The following is a 14688-nucleotide window of genomic DNA, read 5'->3' on the forward strand; positions in this document are numbered from 1 at the left end:
ATGCTCTTACGTGCGAAACGCCGGAAAGGCCGATCCAACCAAATAGACAAAATGTCCCTTCATGTGCTGGGACCATCCCCCGAAAATCCGTATCATGCGGCAGCGGAGACGTGCCATCAGACCTTCACTTTCATACGGGGACTTTGCTAGAAATATTTGGTTGTGCAATCCCAATCCCTGAGAAGCTAGCGACGGCTGCCGAGCAATCCAGGTCCCAGCGTTTGGCATCCAAAATAATGTCTCTTTTGAGGAATTTTACTTCGCTATTCCATTAACGCATGCTTCCCGTTGAAGCAGATAATCATTTACAAGAAGCTACATCCTCTTGCATGTATAAAATAAAAGTGCTGATACAAATTTGATCATCCATAAAATACAACTCAAACGGAATATCCTTCCCAAGGGACAGCCGTACGATGGTCCAGACATTTTTACGGTCAATCAATCTAAATTCTCCGGTGAAAAAACAGCTTAAAAAGTACGAGTTAACGGCTTAAGATTCAGCTTTTATACATTATCGACAACTCATGAATGCTTAGAATCTTGTAGATCTAAAATCTTCGCATACCTTCTAGAGCAAGAGTAGCTAGCTAAGGAATTCCGGAAAATAGAACATACCATTTTATGAAAGCATGCACCTTCTAAATCCCGGTACGTCTTCTACCAAAAAATTCCATGTGAAAATTGAAAGATTTTACAACTTTCTGTTTCGCGTTTTCAAATGTCCATGCCCAGCAGATCATTTGCAACTACGCCGACATCGGGTCAGAACCTACCAGATACTGATTAATACTCAGAACGAAAGAGAAGGAATATCCCATGTTTTTACGCTGCAACCTAGAATTCGTCTCTGATTTCTCTGCCTGAGCTCATGCAATGCATGATAAATTCTTTTTATCCCCAAGATCCTGAAGTCAATTCAACCAGAACCTTGGACCTGTCAAATCGCGTTCCACAACAGCACCACGATTGGCCAGTTTCTGAATCCGGGTAGAGAATTCATTAGCCTGAGGCGAAAAAAACAAAAAACAAAACGAACAGTCAAGATAAAGGATACCATCTTGGAATTCGAAACAACAACACATTTATACAGAATTTTTAGAAGTTACAATCTTCATCCTAAAATGATAAGGGCCTCAAGCTGCTCAGGCCCAAGTTCTTTTTTGCCCACTGTTCTATTTTGTACCGACAGTCATGTAGAAGTAGAAAGGTTAGATCCATATTCATTTCAAGCAAGCTCATTTATACTCTCAATGTTTATATCAAAAGAAAAGCAAGATACATCCACTAAACAATGTTTCGGAGTCGCATAGAACCAAATTGGCAGGCACATTTGAAGGCATTTTATGATATGGCGGTCTTGACTTGTCAATCGATCAGGATTGTAACGTGTGCACTATGAACCATAACCCATGCATACTTCTGCTTGCTCATCAGCAGATGAGTCAAGGCTCTGCAGGATCAATAAAAAGTACAGTGTATGCATGGTATTCTAGCATCTAAAAAAGCATAGCAAAATGTTTTTTATTCAACCATTGTCACCAGACAAGTCCAAGGATTTTATCAACAATCTTATGCAAGGCTCGAAAATCAGACTATCAATTCCTTGATTCTTTAGACTAGCATATGATACTGAAGTTTTGTTTAAAGAATGAAATTTGATGCAATAAGTGACAAGATTTTCATAATCTCGCTGGATTACAATTTCATAAAAGAGACAACGAGATGGAACTATACAGACAACTTCAGCAATGAAAAACATACTGCCTACATAGAAATAGGACAATTGCAAATAAAAAATGCAAAATATAAGCCGATTACTCTGAGAGAAATAAAGAAATTTCTACCATACTGACCCTTTCATCGATCCACATTAGTGAACTCAGTTGATTGTTTAATACCCGAACAGCAACATCAATAGGAGTCATACCATCAACCACATCAAACTCACCTCCCTAAACAAAATATGCAGAGTGAGTTTTGCTAGATAAAAATGGTTATGATGACTAAATTGAAATCTAGCAGCGATGTACCTGACTAGTGTTTACTGTTTGGATAATTGATTTTATTTGTTCAGCCATCTGTTGCATTTCCCTCTCGATAAATTCAGCCCTTTCATACCTGACATTTCAGCAGGGATAATAATTAAAGAGATGCTAACACAAGCATTGTATGACACCTGATACAAACATTAGGGATCTAAGAGTACTTATCAAGATGCAACCCATTAATGTTGCATGTGGTTCAGGAATAAAAAAGGTATAGCAACCATAGTTATGCCTATTGGCATAGTTATGGCATAAGTCATTCCCTTTTTCTTTGCTTTTTTTTTCCTTTTTTGCTTACAATATTTGGAATAACTTTTGGCAGAGGGTGTTTTTTCCACACAAACACACACACACATGCCTATTTCCTAACTGTTGAGCATGCCCAAGGCCTAGTTCAAACCCCTGCCTTGTTCCAGAACCAGGCTGCCTAATGATTTAAAAAAAGTCCTCAAAAAGCATCAAAATTGCACCCAAATATAGGATTAAACATAACAATCCAAATAGATCTATAGTCAAACATTCTTCATACAGTAATTCTGCCAAGAACAGTCAATGTTTGTAAGAGAAATCCATTCACATGTGCAATGAGTATAAATGGCAAGGATCTAATAAAGATGCCAGCTGCTTGAGTGTACATAGATCCAATCATGACCAAATGATGGAAGATATCTTTATTACTTGGTTAGGCAAGGGTCCATAACAATCCTAGTTTCAACAACATCAGGCATCAATCAAGTAAAACTGGGTCCAACACAATTAAACCTGAATGAGCCCAATTTAACGCGAGAATAGTTGATGTAAAATAACTGGTTCAGCGTATACAACTCGAACTTCCAACCGAGTGTATGGGTCCAATCTAGCCATAGGTCACAACTATAACCATGAATTTATATCGGGTCGAGTCGGGGTGACTACTAGCCCATCAATACCCAAGTTTTAGTGCATTCTGACAGTTTCTTTCTAGAACAGCCACTACAGAATTTTGGAGATTGCTTCCCCTGCAATAAAACTGATTCTAGAAGGATCTTCTGCATCTTGGAATCACATCAAGAGATGCAATCATAACCATATAAAAAGAGAAGGTGGGGTGTGTGTGTGTGTGCATGCGTGCACGCACGTATCGTGTATGCTTATCCAATAACTAACACAAGACCTTGTCAATCCCTAGAAAATCACGGTTTATTCTGTTAGGGAATTTAGCCAAGTTGTCGAGGAACATATTATTGTGAAATTAAGGAGTGCTTCAGATTGCAAACAAAATTCAATATCAACAGAATTGGCTCTCAGAGGCTCCTGCCACTGACTCTGAATCAAACACCTTCAGAAAACGTTGGTATTTTCCAAGAAATTTGTAAAATTATGGAAGTAGTAAAACTCATTCCACACTGTTAAATATCGATTCTCAACTATGTACAGCAATAATATTGCGTCCACAAAGTTATGGCCCATCATAATGGGATAATATATGAACAGCTTGTAGAATTAGATAGATGAGGAAGAACAGCACTACTAAGTCTATAAATTACAGAAATTGAGAAAGAGGATGAGAAGAAGAAACACACAAACACACACACACACAACAGAGAGAGAGAAGAGAGAAGAGAGAGAGAGGAGAGGCAAGTAAATTTTTGAAAGAAGAACTGAGAAGTCTACTAATCCTTTTTGACAAACACTTCTATCTACAAGTCACTATAACCAAACATACACTAATTAGAAATTTCAAAAGTAATCATGAGTAAAATAAGACTCCTAGGAGGCTAACATTCCAACATCTTAAAATTTAACGATTCCTAAATTTTGAGGATTCCATGCAGTCCATAACACCTACAGGCTTTCCAAACTTTCTATTATCCAATTAATTCAAAATTAAAAGAAAAAGAAAGAAAAGTTTAACACTTCTCAGCCTTATATTGTACAAGCTCTCACATCAAATGATGCAAAGGTAAAAGTATCCATATAACCATCAATAATAGGTAGTCCACCTATATATGAATCCGGATTGTAGTAGCACATCCTTTAGCTGCAGATTCTGACAACATTTTGACCATGCACCTTATCTTTTTTGCATTTTTTTTATCATGCACCTTTGCACTGCATGATCAATCAATCTATCTCCAATAAAAAAGGGTGGCCCAGTGGATAAGGCTCCCACTATCGTAGGGTCCAAGAGGGTCAGATGGACACAACCTCACCCCTGTACAAGGAGAGGTTGTTTTTATGGTTCGAACCAATAACCTTCAGGTCACAATAGAGCAACCTTACCATTGCGCCAAGAATCAATCACCCTCACATCAACCTATCTCCAATGAAGCATAAAATATCATCATTATGTATATCTTTGCTACTTTGATCAACATGAGGGAAGAGATACATGAAACCTAACAAGTGCTTAAATGACTCCAAAGAAGGAGGAAACACATGGGAAGATCCTCACCAGAGATTTCTCGCAACTATATTTCCCACAGTTTTAACCAGGTCACATTGTAGTTTGTCAAGAGCTTCCCATTATTACATGAAACACTTCCCATAAATTTCCCAATTTCAAGAAGCCAAGTAAAATTTGTAAGAGATAAGTTTGTTGGAGAAGCTTGATTACATGAGACAAGTCTGTCCCAACCATTATGGTTTCAGTATCTTTGAAAATCATGCAAGTAAGATGCGAGTTTATACAAGCAAGTGTTAGGTGCTCCTTAAATCTGTCAGGTGCTTCCTTGATACATTGTAGATCCTGATTTAAGCTATCATGGCTCCCTCACCTCAATTTACTCAATTTTATGTCCTATGTCAAATCAGATATAGTACAATTACAATAACCAACCATATGAACAGGGCCGGATGCTAAGCAAACTTGCTTAAATCTGTAAAGTTTTGCAAGTACTCAACATCCGCATGTTATAAACTGAAACAAAAAATAACATGGAAAGTGCTGTTCTCATCCATTCTTGATCTAACATGCAATTCAGAGATAAATGCTAAATATACTTTAATAAACCATCTTGTTACATCTAGACACAACTTTTGCAAGCAAAGGTCTGCAGATATAATAAGCATCTTACTTTGAGTGGCACTTTACAGACTTTTCCTTTTGACAACAATTTGATGTAATTAATTTTAATATTAGAAACCATAAAAAACAGCAAGCAATTAAAAATTGTGTGGTATAAAGCATTAGCATGCAAGCAACTTAAGTCAAACTTCTATACCATATCTCTGTTACAACCGTATCGCTATACATTAGGACTTCAATGTTCTAATTCCGTGATCTCAAAACATTCAGAGGACTCCAATTTGTAAGAACAAATGATGGATACTTTAAAGTAATTAAGCTTCAATGATGTTCTCATCGACTGAGTCATTATGGAACAAAACAAAAAGTATGCTATGAAACTGATAGCATTAAATCAAAAGAATCTAGAGTTGGTACCAACATTGAATCCCTCGCAGAAGCAGCCTCATCTTCAAGAAGCAGCCCGCGTTCATCCTTGTATATACGCTCAGCTTCTTCTTCCATGCTTTGCAAAGCCTTATCAACCTTGGTAAGGAGGAAAAAAGATTAAAGAATACATTTACCGAAGCATAAAGAGAGGCCAATCTAGAAAACTATTTATAAGTTAAACAAAGACGTATAAAGAAAATGACCCTAGTCAACAAGTTAGAAAGACAACAGGAGAAAAACTATACGGGTCATCTACCAGCTGGAGAAACCTAATTTATTTTAAAAATAAAAAATGAGAATATTGTTAGAAGATTATGATCTTCAATAAACTAAATAATTAATGATCTACCAGTCAAATGTCCAGCATGCTCATGCACATAGGTTAAGTTTTTAAATCAAAGGCTACCTACAATTTCATTCAGAAGTACATAGTATATCATAAACTGTTCTTTTAAAAAGATGTAAAACAAAAATGAAATCAGCAAACGGATTGATCAGTCGTTCATGTTTCTCCACCAGAATTTGCTATGCTATGCATGAAACTAGTTCAAATGATACAAAAGCAGTATTAAGGACAAGGCTGTGCTAGTGTTGTAAGCTGGTAGTCTTGAAGCTTCAGTAACAACAATTTTTTGAAAAATGAAACTGATACATGCAAAGAGTAGAAAATATATCTAACTCTAACCAACTAAGCATAAAACAAAATAAATATATTCCTGGAAATGTGCATAACTATCATACAGGTCAGCATTTCTTGAACATGCATCCAAAAGATCATGAAACATAACACCATGTGACCCTTATACAAAAACATGAGCTGACATGATATAAGAATATTGACAATAAGCTGTAGTAAGATACAACTAAAGATAAGAGGAAATTGTGGCGAGAAATTCTGTAATAAACAGAAATAAATAAGTAATTGTTTTCAAGCCAACCTCTTGTTGGTGAGTTTCAATCAACTCTAACTGCCGCTCCAAGCTAGTTTGTGTCTCTACAACCTTTGCCACCTCGGCCTGTAAATGGATTAAAAGCACAAAATCGAGAATTTTATGATATTAAGATGAAATAATGCAATCTAAGAGTTAAAAATAATCAGCAATTATTAAAGAATCATCATAATAAATATCTGCTTCCACTTCATGGAATTAAATGAAAGGCAATAATAAATATGTGTTTTCCCTTCATCTCATTATTTGGTAGCTTTCACAAGAATCATCCATCAGACCGATATCATCCCTTAACCTATGCAGTCTAGATAAAAGACAGAATCTACAATTTGCATATCAGGCTCAACAAAGCAAGTAAATCGCGAAAAAAGAAGGTTTTAAAGCGAGCCAAGCAGCTGTCCTTTCCCTCGCCTGCTCTGATCCCAACAAGAAAGTCATCACACTATCTAAGGTATGTCAGCTGAGACTGATTAAACCCACAAGAAGTAATGCGACAAGCATTAAAAAATAAACAAACATTTAAAAGGACATACTTGTTACAAAAGTTCACAAGACAAAAGGCATGCCTCTGATTAATAACTTCTGTGATAAATGGAAGAAGCAAATCAAGGTCACGATATGGCATAACTTCTTTCACACACGTCTGGATCCATCTCAAAAATCACAGCTGGGTCTGTTTTCCTTGACCAAGCCATCAATATAATCACATATTACAAGAAAAGACAACCTGTTTTTAGCAAACTTATCTAGAACGTAATTGCATTAGCATGTCACTGTGCCCCGCAGCCAGCAGTCAAGTATATATCTTTTGCATGTCATTCAAGGTGTTATTGGTCTGAACTGCATTATATGATCTTCAGAATCAGTGGCAAACAGGAAATGAAAGTCAAGCTTCAGAATCTAGCTAGAATATTTGTGGAAAATTGACCCTGACCCCAAGCATTTCCATTTAGTCAGTTTCAAGTCATCTGCATTTCCAATTAACAAGATCAAGAGACCATCGAGTCAAAAGATTTCTTCTCCCTCCTTATCAAATTCAAGATTTTCCACACAATTCCATTCTCCCACAAAATCTCTTTGATGCATATGATACAAAGGTTGCAGTATGAATCCTGACGTGAGACCTCCAGTCACCAGTCCTAGTTTGACTCTCACCATGGCATTTTCTCTCCAGTAACATAGCACATATCTTCCAAGACCATATGATAGGTTTTCCTCGTGTTAAAGTTCCAACCTTTCCAGCCACAGTCTCCACCATCCTACCTGCAAAAAAGGTCTGATGTACTTTAAACCATTTGTACGCATCTCTTCACATTAGACAAGAGTCCAGTACTCTGATAAAAGCAAGTTGGTCCTGCCAATGACAACTTTCAGTCACTTATGACTATATAAAAGTAAGTTGTGTTGCTATCTCTTTCAACCAAGCCCCTCTAAGATTTTCCCCAGAAAAGACCTTTCCATGCTCTGATCATTGCTGATGTAAAACTTCCTCTAATTCGAATACTTGCAGTTACTAATTTTAGAGTCAGACAACTCCATTTGGTCCATTACTATTCATTGGTTTGCTACTAACACAAAACTTGAACATCACTCAAGAGAATCTTAGACTCCCAAAGCCACAAGAAAGAAACTACCTCAGCCTGACACTTTGGTGGCCCTAATCCAAAAAAGTTCCTCATGTCTGTAAGAAAAGAGGAAGAAATATCTTGCTAACCGAACAATCTACCAGCACCATTCTACATTGCTCCACATTTGCTATTATTGACTGCCATCATGGTTATCTGACTTGCCACATGAATGCCAAAGATCGGGATAATTTTACACAATAAAAGTAAAAGTTGCCAAGGTCAGCATTTTGGGGTGCAAATGAGCTCAAGCTTGATTCATCTTGTAATCAAGCTGAACTTTAGATTAACTCTTTTTAATTTTGATCCAAACACAAGCTGTCACGAATAACTCATTTCAACTTTCTGGTGAGATCTAGAGGCCACGCAAGGCTTTGATATAAACTAATTAAGCAAACTTCTGAACTTACATCTTAATCTTCTAGTTTAAATGCATTCCTTTCTTATGTAAAGTATGCTAATAAGTAAATTAACTAAATTTTAATATAATAGCAACAATAACATATAATGCATATCTATCACTTATTTGTTCATATCTTGAGCTCAAATTGAGCCACGTTGGAGCAAGACAAATGTAGCTTAAATCTTGAATTGCTCACAAACATCTTACTTGTTGACAGCCCTATCAGCATCAACCTTCTTTAGTCAGCAAGATAATCTGTTTTCCATGTCAGCGATCCTTTCACCCAGCTGTGTAAACCACAAACACATCTTTTTCGATGGTTCTAATACACAGTGAAGATCTACTACTACCATCCTCCCATTTTTGGGGGGTCGGGCACTACCCTCTCAATTATCCACTTCACAACCACTCAATTTGAACAAATTTTCCACCATCACTCTCAAATAGCATACTGATCATAATGCCTGACAAGAAACTGTTCCAACATCAGAGAAACAATGAAACCTACTTCATGTTTGGAGAAAACAGAACTGAATCAGGTTATATTTGAGAAAAGTGACGCTTCAACCAAATCAAAGTAGTGACTGATTCTAGAATTGGGTCAAACAACAAAATAGAAACAGCCAAACCACACGTGTTTGTAGTCTACAAGGTGAGGGACCTACCTCAAGCCTAATAAGAACATTTCGGTTTTGCAGAATCCGTCTGTCCCATTCAGCTATTGCAGTTGCCTGCTTTTGAAATTTGGCTGTCCGCTCTTGTAGCTCAGAATTCCAGTCTTTGAGAATCTGCAACCCCCAAAATAAAATAACTTGGCTAGCAAAATAAAAAGATTTGCCAAAGATGGTTTAAACCAAAAGCTTTGATAGAAGATAGAAAAAGCAATTATTCCTAATATTATGCAAATTTGTTTTCGAAATAACAACAATGTGCCATCTAGCCAACCAAGGTAAAGAAGACAAGGGAGAACACATGACAATACTTTTTCTGCTTCTAGGAAATTTACAGCGAAGCAAGTTTCTGTTTGGCCTATTGCTAGAAGAGTAATAACTCTTATAAGATCAGTACCTCTCCAGCAGTTTTGCCAGGAATCTCTGATGGTAACTTGGGTGCTTGGGGTGTCAGCGAACTTGTTGTAGAGCTAATGGGCCTACAGTTCAAATATTGAAGCAAAACAATGGCAAATGTCAGAAGTTAAATTACCTTCAGTAAACCAGCTGCTAAATGTTTCAATGCAAAACTAATATCTAGAGCAATTGATCTCTCTCTCTATATATATATAGACACACACAAACCCGCCACTACTAGCTTGAATGCTTGAAGAAGATGCTTGAGTTGTGGTGGAACTGGAACTCGATGCACTTGCTGATGCTGTAGTGGAAACACCTGACAAAAAAATGGATTTAAATTTAAGCATCTACATCCTAATAAGCATATTTTGCATGCCCATCTCCAGCCAACACGAACAGTATATTTACCAATTATCATGTCAAAACAAATCAAAATGGGTGCCATTGGCAAGCACTGACCACAGATACCAAATAACATCACTCAAAAACCGATTCTGCATAGGTATGACCTAAATTACCTAAAAAGAATGAAATAGAGATGGCTTGAGTCATTGCACCCGGAAAAGATGAAGTAAATGGAAACCTACTGACAATTAGAGAGTACGTGAAACAACATGGAGTGAATTGGATGGCAAAAGACTAAGTCAATAAGTCTCCATATGACATAGCAACAAGAATCAACAGGAAATATCAAACAATACATACGAGATGCAAGCCAGCAATGAATAAATGGAAAAGAACGTCATCAGCTGCATCATGTTTGTCAAGTAAGTTTTTTTACTTTTATTCCTTTAAGTGCCAAGAGCTATGAAGAAAGCACGACAACTAATAACAGTTAGACAAATGTAGCAGATAATAATAACTAATAATGCAGAACTTTGGGGAGAGCCTGAAGCTAAGTCACCCCACATATACTAATATAAGCAGCAAATTTTAAGAAACCCGGGCAGAATTCTTCAGATGCAGCACAAAGGGTAAGCTGTGATCTTTGAGGAAAAAGGTGAACCACAGATCAACTCACCAAATGCTGCAGCAGCAGCTGTGGATTGAAGTGGAGATGATTTTGTTGTCGATGCGGGTGAGGAGGCAGTAGGTAGAACAAAACTAGGAAAAGAGCTGGACCCTGGAGTGCTGGCAACTGACGTCACGGCTGCGGGCGTAGCAGCCGCTGCAGAAGTCGAGGTGAATCCTAAAGCAGGGACAGAGGGTGTAGCTGCGGCGGAAGTGGAGGCTTGTGAAGTGAACAGCGAGGGAATTGAGACAGGAGGAGTCGTGGTTGCTGCTGTAGAGACTGTGACACTTGTGGCTGCAGCCGTTGCTGCTGCTGAGGATACAGAGGACATGGAAGAAGAACTGAAGGATAAAGTAAAGGATTTGGCACCTCCGGTGCTGGAGAAGGCTGCTGGAGTAGATGCAGCCGAAGCAGTCGCAGCAGAAGAAGCTGCATGGACGAAGCCAAAGGAAGGCTGGGAAGCCGATAAACCAGATGGTGTCGATGACAAGGCAGAGGTCGTGGCTGGTGCGGGTGCTGATAAAGGGGTAGCGGTTGGTGGTGCAGAGCCCTTGGAGAAAGACAAGCCGCTTCCGAAAGAGAACGAAGGGGTTGAAGAGGAGGAAGATGAAGAAGAGACGGCGGAGGCGGAGGAAGATGATGGGAACAAGGAAGGGAAGGACGGGGCTAATGTTATTGCTGAGGAGGAAGAGGGAGCGAAGGAAGGGAAGGATGGAGTGGTTGCTGTCGAGGACGGAGCAGAAGAGGCGGGAGCACCGAACACCGGCGAAGCGGAGACCGATGGGGCCGCAGCCGAAGAAGAGGAGGAGGAGGAGGAGCTGGCAGAAGAGGAACCGGACCCAAAGAGGGACGGAGACGAAGCGGACACGAAACTAGGGCTTGGAGCGGAGGAGGCGGAGGATCCGAATCCGAAGGGGGGAGGCGACGAGACTGACCCAAAGAAAGGGCTCGGAGTGGAGGAAAGCGCGGCCGATGACGAGGAGGATGCGGAGGATCCGAATCCGAACGGGGAAGGCGACGAGACTGACCCAATGAAAGGGCTCGGAGTGGAGGAAAGCGCGGCCGATGACGAGGAGGGGGCGGAGCCAAAGGAGAAGGAGAAGGGTTTGGAAGCGGAGGCGGCGGCGGATCCGGGAAAAAAACTAGAAGCGGGGGCAGTTGATGAGGCCGCTGAGGCGCTGAGAAACGACGAGCCGAAGGGGGAGGAAGGGGCGGAGGAAGGCAAGGAGGAGAAGGAGGAGAAAGGGGCCGAAGAGGATGATGGAGCCTGGGAGAAGGAAAATCCCTGGTTCTGGGAGGATGAGGAGGAGGAGAAGGAGGACGACGACATCGTCGAGGGACTGAAGGAGAAGCCCGACGACATGGTCGAGGAACTGAAGGAGAAGCCCGACGCCATCGCCGATTTCCCCACTCTTCCGCTGCTCCTCTATCTCGCTCGCTCTACCTCCGGTTATGGAGGGTTCAGGTTTGGGGGTTTTATGTTTTGGAGTTTAGACCCACCGGGTTCGAATTTCGAAACACTACGGCGAGCCGTCTTCGCCAAAAATGGTTAACTGGGACGCTGCGATTTGCTCTGATCCGTGAAAGATAGATCCATGATTTTTTATGGGCCGTTCTTGGGCCCTTTTGGCTTGTCCGGGTGGGCCTAGTTTAGTGGCGTCGCTGCAATTTTCTTGGCGGACGGCGTCTCTTTCATGATTGGAAGTAATCATCACCTGGATGAGAGGGCAAATCACATACGACACAAATTTTCAAATTACGCAAGAGATTTAATAATTTAAATGACATGAGATATTTGGTATGAACTTTAGAAGCTCCCCGACGCACAAAAAGAACGAGAACAGCCAGCATTTTCAATCATCAGATGAAACTTTGTAAGCTCCAAATTATGTAGATGTCCCCTGATATTAATATATATTATCCGTGAATGTTAGATAATTAGCAAATCCACAGTAGCCTTTTTTTTTTTTTTCCCCTTCCATGCAAGTTCAATGCGAGGCTTCCTTGAGCTAGATTTTGATGGCATTATGAGGATTTTGGATTTGGCGCTGCTTGTGCATTGAAGGATGACTAGCTGCTGGTGGCTGTCGATCTGATATGTTTCCAAGTGGAGCTCATGGCAGCAAAGGTAGGCATTGTGGCGTTGCAAAATTTTTAAGCTGAAACTAAGAGAATTTAGATGGAGGAAGACAATTGAGGCGATTACATGAAACAAGGGTAAGCTAGTGCTTACAGATTATGTTCTTTTTTTTTTGTGAGATTAAGAGAGATAATTTCTACCCTCCATCCATCCCACACTTTGGGACCGTCTCCCAATCACTTGTCTAAGTGGTAAGAGGCCATACTACTGGAGGAATTTAATCAGGCGAGTTCTATTTGCTCCTCCTTGTCATGCTGGACCAAGAACACATCAAGCCGTTGGTTAGAGTGATCAAAGCCTAAGACACCATTCCCATCTCGTGTTATCTTGGCCTTGGATTTCTTGAGAGCACCACCTCGAAATAGAAGTTGAAGAAGAATCGTGCTCCCTAGATGCTATTGCCTCTCTTGGCGTGCTTGTGAGAACACCAACCTTGGGGAGGTGCGTAACAACTTCAGTATGATAGACTCGAGAACCAAGGCTAACATCCAAGATGTCACAAAGGGCGGTTTCTTATACCACGTTCTTGCTCAAAATGATATGTGGAAGATACATGCTTGATTAGCCATGAGTGAACTGAGAACATGATACGTATAATAGGGTTTTGGATGAATATCCCGATGGGAGCCAAAGTTGAAGTAATAAACATCATACGAAAGTTGATCAAGTTGTGCAGAAGATATTATGCTAAAGTTTGAAAAGGCAAAAATAATCACGGTAGATTATTATGAAGGAAATGCTAGCAACAATTTGAGGCCAAATAAGTATACTTATCAGTTTGGCGGAAGGCACTGGATTTGCCCATTTTGATGATTGTGAATAGTGGAAAGATAGGTGGCAACAATTACCAAACTATTAAAGAAAGTGGAGGTTGAATATGGATAGCAAACTTCAGAAGTGGAAAATTACATACAGTTTCTCATTTAATATAAATAAGTAGAACTGTAGTTATAAGAGGCTCTTTCGGATCTAGAGCATATCAATCATTTCTATTTTATCTTTATTTATCTTTGCATTAGCTTTACTTTATTCTGTACTTTATTTATCAGTGTGACTCTACTTTAGAAGTAGTATTAACTTAGATTTTTCCTATTGTACCTATGCACACTCTATTCTTATCCAAATCCATCTTCTTCGAATGTGATGTGATAGTTTCTTGAAGGTCAAAGCACCTGGACCCACGCTACTCTTGTATCCCCTTCGATCACTTTCTTTCTGGCTGTACTAATATCCGGTGGCATGCCCATACACCTATCTACCTCTTACTATTAGACTTATTCTAGAACTTATCTAGCAAACTATATGGGAACACTTGGAGAGATGCCAGCCCAACAGCGGTGTTCTGATATTGTTGGGGAGGGGGATCGCTTGGTAGAGAGAGGAAGGTTGATGTCGGGCAATCCGGAGAGGGCTATCTATAAGTACTAGATCATTAGCTTGCGGTCGAAGCAAGGCTAGGCCACTAGATGGGTCCATTGGAAGGAGAGTGGATAGGTGGGGCTCTTTTATGGACAAAGTGGTGAGGAGATCCTCACCATGGCTCTATTTCTGTTATCCTTCTGGGCTTTCTAAGGGCCTCCTTCTCATCTTCCTTGGATGCTACTTATCTGGAGGTTTCGAATTCTACCACATTTAGTGAATTTGTCTCACATAAAACACTCATAGATCCATCACATAAATCCCACCATAGGAATTCCTATCAACAAAAAACTCCTACCCCCAAGCCCAAATCGAACAAATCTTCGCCACAAGAAATAAAACAAGATTTTTATGAACAATTTTTCTTGATTTGCTGCCAAGAAACCCCAAAATCCTTCAAAAAGAGGAAAGCGGTACCTTCGTTAATTTATTGGAAACCCTTTTCAAACTTTAAAGTAGAAATCTAACAAATGCAATAGATAACTAAAAAGTTAAGAACGTTTGGAGAACTCTCCAAAATTAGAAAAAAAGCCATAAAATCATTAATTTATTGGAAATCCTTCGCAATTCTTAAACCAAGAATCT

General features: G+C 39.7%; 1 protein-coding gene across 1 annotated transcript; it reads right to left on the bottom strand.

The window, feature by feature from the left end:
* Positions 1-485: 485 nt before the first annotated feature.
* Positions 486-12008, bottom strand: LOC103704036 (nuclear pore complex protein NUP62). Its single transcript, XM_008787162.3, has 9 exons — positions 10554-12008; positions 9758-9848; positions 9531-9612; positions 9128-9250; positions 6423-6500; positions 5477-5580; positions 2034-2121; positions 1857-1955; positions 486-1007 (listed from the first exon to the last, which is right to left on the bottom strand). Exons 1-9 carry the CDS (start codon positions 11938-11940, stop codon positions 915-917), a joined length of 2145 nt encoding a protein of 714 aa, XP_008785384.1. The 5' UTR covers positions 11941-12008; the 3' UTR covers positions 486-914.
* Between the last annotated feature and the right edge of the window lie 2680 nt (positions 12009-14688).

Source organism: Phoenix dactylifera, chromosome 3, assembly GCF_009389715.1.
Source record: "Phoenix dactylifera cultivar Barhee BC4 chromosome 3, palm_55x_up_171113_PBpolish2nd_filt_p, whole genome shotgun sequence".
Taxonomy (NCBI): Eukaryota; Viridiplantae; Streptophyta; class Magnoliopsida; order Arecales; family Arecaceae; genus Phoenix; species Phoenix dactylifera.